This window comes from Cannabis sativa, chromosome 2 (assembly GCF_029168945.1).
Source record: "Cannabis sativa cultivar Pink pepper isolate KNU-18-1 chromosome 2, ASM2916894v1, whole genome shotgun sequence".
In the NCBI taxonomy this organism is placed as follows: domain Eukaryota; kingdom Viridiplantae; phylum Streptophyta; class Magnoliopsida; order Rosales; family Cannabaceae; genus Cannabis; species Cannabis sativa.
The window spans coordinates 68,108,028-68,120,054 of NC_083602.1; the positions used below are offsets into that span (position 1 = coordinate 68,108,028).

The window sequence follows — 12,027 nt, forward strand, 5'->3', positions numbered from 1 at the left end:
ATATTACATTGTTTTGTTGTTTTACATATTTTTATGTTACTTTTTTATTTTTCTTTTATAATAATTTTTATGTTACAATAAGTTACTATAAACTAAAAAAAAAGAAGCTCACATTGCTAATAAACTAATAAAATTTGTAAATAAACTAATAAGTTATAATAACTTTTAAGATTATTTTAATAGTAAAATATTTGATCAATAAATTCAATCAAATACAAAAAAAAAATATAATATACACTATATAACGTTACAACATACAAAATAATAATAAAAATAAATAAACCCTAAGGTAAACAATATCAAAAACATTCAAACAGAAATCAATAAAATTCTAAAAAAAAATAAAGAAAAAAAAACCATTAAGCATACAAAATCAAAATCACATAAAAATTCTAAAATAAATATAGATACAAAAATATACCCAGCAAATTTTTTTTCAAAAACAAACTTAAAAATGAAACTATATCATAATCATATGAAAAATGCACCTACATAACGGTCCTATATAATGTACAAACACATTTTTTAAAAATAATAAATAAAAAACCCTAAAGTATATTGTACCAAAATAATATCCGCTCAAATAAAATTCTCAAAAATAAATAAAAAAAATATATACAAAAGTTTTTACAAAAATCACATTATATAAATTGACATGTATATTTGTGGCAGAGAAAATATATTAATTATCAAATATATCATTAATAAAATAAATTAGATGCAAAAAATTATAGTATACAATATATAACCCTATAATATGCAAAAAAAAAAAAACCTAAAGTATACATTATCAAAAACACATTCAAACATACATCACTAAAATCCTAAAAAAATAAAAAAATAAACCCTAAATTATATCGTATCAATATTACATTTTATCAAATTGTAATAAACTCCTAAAAAAGTGGAAGAAAACTATTAACTGTACAAATTATAAACTATTAAATTCACCCTATTTTATTTGAAGTCCCAACAAATTACAAAAAAGGAAATCAGTATTCAAAATTATGAAACTTTCTATCACGTGCTCACTCTGTCTCATATCATGATGTGAGAGTCAATAACATCATCAAAAGCAATTTATTGTACCCAACACACAATCAATAATAAGAATAAAAAACGGTAAGAAAAATACGGTAATATTAATATTTTGAAAAGTCACGTTAATATTAATATTAAATACAAAAAAACGTATGTAAATTATCCATGTAAATTTCCCTTTCTTTACTCCAGTTGCATTGCAGGCTTTCTGAGGCCCAAAATTAAACTAAGCCCAACCCACAGTACCATATTGCTATTTGCTACTTCACTACTTCTTCTTCGTCGTCGTCGTCGTGGCCAAGAATCAGTGGTTGGGGGCAAACGAAATCGTCACAGTTCCTATTCTTCTCTTACTCCGAGAAAAATCCAGACCTGCCCAAAGGAAATTAGAGGTCAACAATGGTTATAAGCTTGCAAATACCCATGTCTACCTCACTGCCATCGTCTTCGTATTCACCATCTACTAGGCCCAGAGCTCTTAGCAATTTCAGGACCTTATGTGCTGTTAATGCCAGGGCAAAAGCTAAAATCCCCGTTCCCCCCATCAACCCCAAGGACCCATTTTTGTCGAAGCTTGCTTCAGTCGCTGCAACTTCACCAGAGACGTTGCTGAACCGCCCTTCCAACTCCGACACACCCCCTTACTTGGATTTGTTCGACTCTCCGACCCTCATGGCTACGCCTGCTCAAGTACTCTTTCTTTCACTCTACCTCTTAATTATCTGTATTTAAATTGTGTCTATTGGGTTTGTGTTAAATTTTTCGGGTTTTTTTTTTCATTGCTGAATTATGTTACTTCTTAGTTCTTATATGGTTTGGTTGTCTATATTGATTGTTGAATATTCTCTGGTTAGCTCCGAGTTGAAATATCTTGTTTAATTTGAGTATATTCGTTCTTAAGTTTAAACACTGAGTTGGAGTTTTGAGCTGATTCAAGAGGGTTCCTTTACAAAAGTTATGGAACAGAAGACTCTTTTCAAACACTAATTAAATTTTTGATTAATTGATTATATTTTTCAATAAAATCATCACGTAGTAGTAAAGACAGTTTTTTTTAGGTGTGAGTACATTTTAGGCTTTTTTAAGTGTACACTCGCCCCAGCATTTGCGGATATTAGGAAGAACAAGTTTTAAATTCTCATTCACTAAATAAGTTAGTTTTTATTATCATTTACATTTTTAATAATTTGATGGTTTCACTGGATTGAAATAGGTGGAAAGGTCAGTTTCATACAACGAGCACAGGCCTAGGAGGCCGCCTCCGGACTTACCTTCATTGTTGCTCCATGGAAGAATTGTTTATATTGGCATGCCTGTAAGTGATTGAAGCCTACTTCTCTATTTTAAAGATTTTCTCCTCCAAAACTATGCTAATTTTCTGAATAACTAATGAAAAATGACAATAAGGTGCCCAGAAAGCTTTACTATGTTGGTCCTGAATCTTGGACAAGATCATAGCTCTTATCCTCGTAACTTATTATGTGAAATATTGATTCCTTGTTGGATTTTATTCCGTCATCTTTATAACATTAGAAATTAGAGTTTAATTCTTCAGAAGTATCGGTTATCTTTTGTTTGCATCCATGCTGTGATATTTATAAATGTTTCCCTTCCTTAAATTAGCTTGATATCCATTGAGTCTTTTGATAGATAATGGAATATGCATCACCTAATGCTTGTGAACAATGACCAATTTTAAAGAGTTTTGATGGTCATGTTTTGCTTGCATTTGGATAATAATAATTTCCTTTTAAGTTGCTTTTGAGGAATGATGTTTAAATATATACAAATCTTGATTTGTTGTCGTTCAGTTAGTACCAGCTGTGACAGAACTTGTTGTTGCGGAGTTGATGTATCTTCAGTGGATGGATCCCAAAGAGCCGATATATATTTATATAAACTCTACAGGAACCACTCGTGATGATGGTGAAACTGTAAGTGTTGCATTTGTGCAATTATGAAAATTATTTCCTGTCCTTATTTGCTTCTTAAGTAATGTTCCTTCCCTCACAAGTCTCATTTTTTTTATCACGTATGCTCTCAAGTATTTCATTTTTTGGCTTTTACTTTCTATTAGGTTGGGATGGAGACAGAGGGATTTGCTATATATGATGCAATGAGGCAGTTAAAAAATGAGGTGTGTATATTTTCCGAAATTTCTTATTTGCACTGTTCTGGTGATGCCAGTATGGTTATGGCACAGGTTTTATGGGATGTGGTTGATATAACTGTTTTAGTTACCTGATCTGATCAGCAATTATGTTGTGTTGATGCTTTTCCACTGGTGATGGCAATTAGAATTTAGAGACAGTTTTTATATTATAGCACTAACTGTGATGTTGGATGAGGCGATGGTTTGATAATGCTTTTGATTTTTGTGAAGAAGCATAGTTTACGCAGAATTGGATTAGTTTTATGCTTGTCCCTGTGCCTTCTTTCCCCCTTCCTATATTGTACTGTGAATTACATTGTCATTTTGCCTTTTTTTTCTTTTTACATGGTTAGATACATACGGTTGCTGTTGGAGCTGCTATAGGTCAAGCATGTCTATTACTTTCTGCAGGAAGTAAGGGTAAACGGTTTATGATGCCTCATGCAAAAGGTATAATGATGGTTAACCCTTCTATTTGTTGCAACTAAGGACTTCTAAAATTTTAACATCATTTTAAATTCTGGTTCAGCCATGATCCAACAACCTCGAGTCCCATCATCTGGTTTGATGCCTGCTAGTGATGTTCTAATTCGTGCAAAAGAGGTTAGTTCTTGTGCGTCTCCCTCTGAATTTGGAGGTTCATTGTGTTATTCAACAATTAGAATGAACAACCATTCATTTGAGAGCATTATGTCATATGTGTATGTAAATGTCAACTCCTTTCAAATTCTCATTCTGGAACTTTCAATTCTCAACTTTTTTTTTTGCAGATTGTAACAAATAGAGATACTCTTGTCAAACTTCTGGCTAGACATACTGGAAATGTGAGTATGATTCCTTAACATTAGTCACAATTATGTTTCACATATAATTGACAGGAGATATGAAGACATTTTTTATTTATGTCAATCAGTCGGAAGAGACTGTAGCCAAGGTTATGAGAAGGCCATTTTACATGGATGCTACAAGAGCTAAAGAATTCGGGGTGATTGATAAAGTAAGTTCATATGCTTAACGTGTTTTCTCGTATATAGTTCCCCACTTATGACTGACAAAATGAACCCATATGCAGGTTCTCTGGCGTGGTCAAGAAAAGATAATGTCCGCTGTGGCTCCTCCGGAAGATTGGGACAAGGGCGCTGGAATCAAAGCTGTTGATGGGATATAGTTTCTTATGGGGTAGATATGACTTACTCAATGTAGGTAGATTCCTTTTTTCTTCTTAATACCTGCTTAACCACAATGCCCGAAATTGTTGATTCATACAGTTTCTACTAAATATTTGATTGTACTTAGGATTCTTGCCTGTTATCCTAGCTAGCTTCTAGGACATAAGCTATCAAATTCAACATTTAACTTGATAGTCCACTATTTTCGAGTAAAATGAAAATCTGAATTGCTAGAAAGCTTAATGGAAATTTCTGTTACAATGTAGGAATTCCTATAGAAGGAGAAAGCTACAAATGGTATGTTTTTCAGATGGTGATCTGATTTTCTTTAGTGCCTTGAGAGGCATTCGACATGGAGCCATACCTTTTCTTGAAAGTAGATAGCCAGGCAAATCACGAGGTTTGAAGATTGAGGCTCAGAGTGTCCTAAATACTAAAAAAGATTATGGATCATTGTAATGGTTTTGAGTATTGAAACTCATGCTCCTCAAAATGTCCATGATTAAAATTATTTTTGAAGACTTCGAAGCTTGGAGTTTCTCTAATGTCTCTCTGGTGACTACTAAATTACTAATCTTGTTCCCCAATCTCTTGGAAATAAAGTGATGACCTCCAATCATAACTCACATCACATTATTATTTGATTTATAAAAAGAATTACTATATGTCATCCACTTTAGTTTAAGATTGATCAACTGGAATTAGGGGTGTTTATAAAATACTCGATCTAAAATTTAAAATATATACAAGTGCAGATTAGATGTTGATTGACATGTAAAAGTAACCGATCTAATTTAATTTACACATATTTATAAAACAATTAAAAAATTATATATACAAATAACATTTTAATGTAAAGAAAATAGTAATGTAAAAGTAATACATATAATACAATTATATAGCAAAACTTAATAGATCAAACGTATATTTTATTCTTGTATATAATTTTTTTTTCTACAGAAAATTTAAAATAAAATTAAACATTTTTATACATATAATTTTTTTCTTCCTTTGAATTTTTTATTATTATTTTATTTATTTTACGGCTTATTTATTTTTTATAAATATAGAAAATTTTAAATGCATTTTGAAAAATATGGACATTTAATAAAAAAAATTTAAAATCTGAAAAAAAAACTTAAAAATGGAAAAAATAGAATACCTGTAAAAGGATATTTCCATTTATAAATTTCACACCTAAAATATCCAAACTCAGCTATTCTTTATCGTGGGCTGCGATCTCATCTTTGATTCTTCTCTGCGATTACTTTGATTCTCCTCGGATTTCTTTGTTCCCCTCCGATTTCTTTGCTTCTCCTCTGGTGTGATTATCATCTTTATCTTATTATTCATGTTCTTAATGGTGATGAAGAAAATCAATAAAATCTGAAGTCAAAATAGACAAAGGTAAGAAACTATTTATTTTGATTACACTCTTGACGTAGTTAACATGTTATTTGGGAAAAATGATAAAGAATTTTAATTTTAGGTTTTTATTTTGGTTCTCATAGTAATGTGTTGTGCTGTGATTGTAATTTTTAACAAAAAAAACTCTCATATCTTGAAAAAGTTTACCTTGTAGTTCAATCTTAGGGTTTTATATTGCTTCTGAAAGTAACTTGATACCTTACATTTGAATATGGTTGTGTTTGTTGTGTTGTGATTGCAATTTATAACAAAAAAAACTGTCTTGAAAAAAGTCACCTGCTAGTTCAATTTTAGGGTTTTATATTGCTTTTGAAGGTAACCTGGTACCTTACTTTTAAATATGGATGTGTTTGTTTTGTGACTGTAATTTATAACAAAAAATACCATGTCTTGAAAAAAAAATCACATGTTAGTTCAATCTTAGGGTTTTTTATTGCTTCTAAAAGTAACCTGGTACCTTACATTTGAATATGACTGAGTTTGTTTTATTGTGGCTGTAATTTATAACAAAAAAATACCATGTCTTGAAAAAAGTCACATGCTAGTTCAATCTTAGGGTTTTATATTGCTTATGAAAGTAACCTGGTACCTTACATTTGAATATGGTTGTGTTTGTTTTGTTGTGATTGCAATTTATAACAAAAAAATACCATGTCTTGAAAAAAGTCACCTATTAGTTGTAGAGGCAAAAATTTGCTTGATACTTGTGATATTTTTGCGAAGTCCAATATGCAAGTCAGACGAGCCCATCAATAATGGATCCAACAATATTGGGCCCAATAAGACAGTCAGACGGACTCACTAGGCCTTGAAATAGACTAACGAGTGAGCCTATGGGCCACAAGCCGGATCATCCCGCAACTGGGTCCGAGCCCAGCCAGTCAACCAAACGGGTGAAATCAAGTAAATATGGAACCAGTCAGAAAGACGGTTACTACTCCCTAAGAATTAGGGAAGCAACTAACTTGTACGAGTCCAACGGGTGACGTGGACAGACGGCAACGACACTGAGAACACACGATAAAAGGAACCATACGATATACGCTGGACAAAACACATTCGATACTCACACTACTCTTTGGCCCAAGCAGACAATCACCCTTTCTAAGCTTTTCTCTTAAGCCTCACCATCGTAGTTGCTCCTTTAGTTCGTCTGTCCGCTTGTCCACTCATGCGTCCGGCTACCATTTATATTACATTTATTTTCTGTTATTATTATTTTTTACTATAATCGTACTGACTTGAGCGTCGGAGTCCCTTTGGCTGACACCCCACCGGTGCTCCCAATTGAACTTTTGTCTCTCTCTTTGTTCTTGACAGGTTGCTGGTGCCCAAATTCCGTAATTGTAGATTTCACCCTCTACAATTTGGCGCCGTCTGTGGGAACCTAGCAATCGTTCATTCGACAAAGACTCCAAAGGTTCACCTTGAGCACCATGGCCGACGTAACTGAGACTCCAGACCTAGCTTCCTAGATCGCTATCCTCACTGTCGAGGCATCCAAGGAACGAGAGCAAGCAGCCAAAGATCGAGAGCAAGCGGCTAAAGACCGTGAGCAACTATAAAAGCCGCAAGCTGAAAACGCAGACCTGTTGGTGAGGATGAAGACCTTGTCATCCCAGAACATGACTGACCCTCCGCCACCTCCATCCTGCTTTCGAGTCCCAATCAGTCCGATGAAGTCCTTGGGGAGCCTCACTCCCAACTCCTCTATTGGCGGATCGAGTCAGACGGATCCGCCATCCTTGGTAAGGAACCAACAAATTCCAACCATTGTCACTAATACACCAAACTCTTCTATTAATGCAGGTGGACAGGTAACCTTAACGACACCAGAAGCCCAGACGATTTCAGACAATGGGCAGACAGCTCTAGGGGTTAACGTCCTCTCCTCCGGTGATGGTAGACAGCCCACCACCTTGGAGCAACAGGTTACGGCAACTGAGGCAGCCCGCCAGACGGTTAGCGCATCCCCAATTGCAGATCCGGGTTTGGCCCGCAAGCTAGCCGAGATGGAAGCCCTCATTCAGCATATCCCTGGGATGCCTGCTCCTATCAAGAAGAGTGCCGCAAGCTGCTATGCCGACTCACCATTTATCGATGAGATAGCTTTAGTGGAGATGCCTAAGAAATTTAGCTTCCCCAACATGAAGATGTTCGACGGGATATCTGACCCAGACGACCACATCGCCCAATATCGACAAAGGATGTTCACTGTGGCCATTCCACGTGACATGAGGCAAGCATGCATGTGTAAGGGGTTTGGTTCGAGTCTAATCGGACCAACCCTCCAGTGGTATACTAATTTGCCTAATAATTCTATTAAAACTTTTGCACAACTCACTGATACTTTTGTTGAGCAGTTTGCCAGTAGCAGGAAATTAGAGAAGCAATCAGAAGACCTTTACGTCATCGTCCAACGACGTGGGGAGGCACTGATAGATTACATGAGGCGCTTCAATAGAGAAAAAGTGTCTATTACTAATTGTAACCAGCACACATTCATCTCAGCTTTCCGCAAAGGACTTCGCTACGACTCAGATTTATACAAAGAACTCACCAAGTACCCCTGTAAGACTATGGAAGACGTTATCGCCAAGGCATGGGCCCAAATCAAGTGGGAAGAAGATGAAGTCAACTACTACAGATCCTCTCCAAGAAAAGAGACTCGTAGAGATTCCAGAGTAGACAGACGGCACAACGACAAACGGTCTGAGCCATACCCGACTTCTAACAAGTCAGAGAACCGAAGAAGGGATTACAACCGGCCCACTGACACATATCCTCGAAGTGGACCAAAGATGCCCGAGTAAAACTTGTACATCTCACCTGCTGAGGCTGTTCAAGTACTTAAGGGGCTTGGAAGCAAAGTAAAATGGCGTGAGAAGATGAGGACTCCAACTGACCAGAGGGATAGAAGCAAGTGGTATGACTTCCACAACGACCATGGCCACCGGACTGAAGAGTGCATTGCCTTAAGATTAGAAGTAATCAACTTGCTAAAATGGGGCCACCTAGTTGACCACCTCACCGACAAAGGAAAGAATACTTACCAGGGCCAGAGGGACACGATAAACAACCAGAGGGACGTAACACCGCCCAGGCCACTTGTTCATGAGAGAACGATCAACGTAATAACAGGTGGCTCAGAAGTAAGTGGAGTCACCCAGTCAGCTGCAAAAAAACATGCACGTCAGGCTAACTAGACCAAAGGGGAGACCAGCAGAACATCTTCCTTACCAGAGCAAACCATCAGCTTCACGACATCAGAATCAACTACGCCTCTTATATTGGAATTATTTTACCAGGATCTAGATTTACTAATAAGTATGTTGATTAACAACCTAATATGAATTCTAAAACAATGAAAATAAACACATATAAAGTTAGAAAACCTTACAGTGGGTGCAGCGGAATAATCTGACTCCTTCCGTTCAGATCTCTAGCCATTGATTCCTTTTTGTAGCAGAGCATCACCAAGATCTGAACCTGGATCTTCTTTTCTCCTTCTTTGATGCAGAATTTCCATAGTCTTACATACTATGATTGAGATACCACTTGATGTGTATGGGCACTACTCATCTCACAAGGATTTCGAAATTTTTCTCTCTTTTTCTCTCTTAATTTCGTGGCTTATAGCATTCAAGAGAAGAGAACAAGGGTTGCTTTATATAGGGAAAAGGGAGAGCACAACTTTCCAAATAAACAGTTTCCTCTTTTACTATGTAATTGATTAACTGCCTTATTTAGTGTGATCCACCACTTTCCTATTTTTCCTAGGCTTTGATTAGCAATTACATGACAATTAAAATTGAAAATAATAATTGGAAAAATCACAAAGAGGTGGCCAGCCATGGGGAGATATGGGCCTCACTTGGACTTTGCAGTTTCCTCAATTTTATTTCTATTTCTCCGAAAATGCCATTTTTCCAATTCTAATCATTTAAATGCCAAAACTAATTATTTAATAACTAAAATAGATTATTAAATAATATTGTCATTTAAAATAATTATTAATTAGACATACAAAGTCTCTTAATTAATAATTAAACCTAGAAACTCTTTTATTTACGATTTCATCCTTACTTTGTGAGAATTCATAAAGTAGACATAGTCTAACTTTTAGAATTATAATTGATTAATTAAAATCAATTAACTGAGTCTTACAAGCAGTATGGTATCAACTAGTATGGGGACCATGGGTCTATATAACCGAGCTTCCAATAAGTCGAACCGAATTTACCAAGTAAATTCCCTAACTTATTAATTCCTCATTGAATCCACACTTAGAACTTGGAATTGCACTCTCAGTCATATAGAACGCTCTATATGTTCCACGATATAGACACGTCATTAGTTATCCATTGTTATAACCCTAATGTGATCAATGATCCTCTATATAGATGATCTACAATGAAAAGGCACTACTGTTACCGCTACACCTTCAATGTATTTTATCCTTAAAACACTTAACCCTCTATAAATGATATTTCAGCTAAGTGAAATGAGATCTCCACCATTTATCTTCGTTTGGTTAAGCTCGAAGGAAATCATCCTTTACTTCTATTTGCCAAATAGAAGCTATAGATTCCATATTTATTTTAGCGCTCCCACTCAATTGCACTACCGTGTTCCCAAAATGTACGTATCACCCTTACTCGAAGTAGGCTTAACTAGCAAATCAAAGAACACGAGTAACACTCTTGAGATTGAACCTAACCATATCAGGATTAAGATCATTTGATCTGGGATCAACAGGTGATATTGAAATGAATAGATATTACGGTAAGTTTTAATATATCTAATCAAAGTTCAATATCGGTCCCTTCCGATGTATACTCCATACATCCGATACTGGTAAACTTTGCCAATGTCCTGGAAAGGACATAACACTTTTCCAAGGTGTAAGAATACCTATCGCTGATTATACCATGTCAGTCTAAATCCAGTGTTTTGACAAATCAGGGAATAAACTTTTGAACATATAATAAAGATTATATTCCACTGTGCTGACAACACTATAATCTTATCAAATTCATATGTTCTGGACTTAAAAAGAATTCATACATTATATACATATAATCATGAAATAAATCATGTGAACCATGCAACATAAAATGTTATTTTTGATCTTTATTAATAAGTAAATCTGATTATATGAAATGAGTTTTATTTAGGGCATAAAACCCAACAAACTCTCACTTGCACTAATATAAAACAAAAAGTGCGTTTCAAATAATCATTAACACCTTGATATACCAATCAAGTGTAATAGTAGTAAACTCCTCGTAATAGGATCTGACAGGTTGAATTAAACACAACCTCTTCTCCACCATTACTCTTCCTTAATCACAAAATCCTTGATAATGTGAAATTCCTCTCTATATGTCTACTCTCTTGGGATACTGGATTCTATACTTTTGGCAACTACGCTTTGGTTATTCAGGAAGTAACCATAGTAGTTAAGGCAAGTTGGAACGGTGCCACAAAAGTATAGAACTTTTCTTAGACTGAATAAGTATCTTTCCTGCAACTTTTAACATTCAGTCTCTTTCTGGTAGACCAAGAGATTTCAGATAAGTTTTTACACTTCTCCAAAATCACTACTCCACCCCCAAAGTAATCACCATCTCATCAGCAGACTTTCTAGCACACAGGCAAGTCTCGAAATCTGATGTGGTGTAGTCTAAGAGTTTCAAAACCACCCTTATTGATTAACATATAGTTTCTCTTCTTAATCTTAAAATTTACTTGATTGTCTTCCAATGTTCCTCTCCTGGATTAATCTGATACTTACTCATTACTCCCACTCAACAGCAGGTGTCTGGTCTAAGGCATACAAAAGCATATCTTAGACCTCTCACTGTTGATTTAAGAATTCTTTCATGGCTTTATCTTTTCTGGAATAGTTGAAACTTTTCCTTAGATAAATAAAATCTACATCTAAGAAGTTGTGAAGCTTCTATAGATTGCCATTGGAAAGAAAATGCTTCAGCATCTTATGCTTGCATTAGAGTAAGTAATTTCCAGGTATACCACAAGCCATAGGTTTAGATAAACTCAAACCTATAATACTAAGAACATGAAGTTTTGTTAAGTCCATTGAATAGACTTATTAACGAAAATTTCCTTTCATGTCCTTGTAACAGAAAACTTTAGATTACTCCATGTGAATGGATCAAACCATAGTTCTATTGGCTTTCTTCTTAGTTTCTTATCTTGACAATCCATTACTTG

The 12,027-nt window shown here is 35.0% G+C and overlaps 1 protein-coding gene across 3 annotated transcripts; it reads left to right on the forward strand.

Moving 5' to 3' along the window:
- The first annotated feature begins 1,220 nt into the window (after nucleotides 1–1,220).
- LOC115719712 (ATP-dependent Clp protease proteolytic subunit-related protein 3, chloroplastic) lies at nucleotides 1,221–5,025 on the forward strand. Of its 3 annotated transcripts, none has more exons than XM_030648860.2 (10): nucleotides 1,221–1,731; nucleotides 2,255–2,356; nucleotides 2,853–2,975; nucleotides 3,119–3,178; nucleotides 3,547–3,643; nucleotides 3,723–3,796; nucleotides 3,964–4,017; nucleotides 4,107–4,190; nucleotides 4,266–4,392; nucleotides 4,629–5,025. In XM_030648860.2, the coding sequence occupies exons 1-9, from the start codon at nucleotides 1,441–1,443 to the stop codon at nucleotides 4,359–4,361; spliced, it is 981 nt and encodes a 326-aa protein (XP_030504720.2). In that variant the 5' UTR covers nucleotides 1,221–1,440; the 3' UTR covers nucleotides 4,362–4,392; nucleotides 4,629–5,025. The 3 variants fall into 3 exon arrangements, with proteins under 3 accessions (XP_030504720.2, XP_030504721.2, XP_030504722.2); XM_030648861.2 differs by having other exon boundaries at nucleotides 1,225–1,731; nucleotides 4,266–4,396; XM_030648862.2 differs by having other exon boundaries at nucleotides 1,225–1,731; nucleotides 4,266–4,372.
- Nucleotides 5,026–12,027: the final 7,002 nt, after the last annotated feature.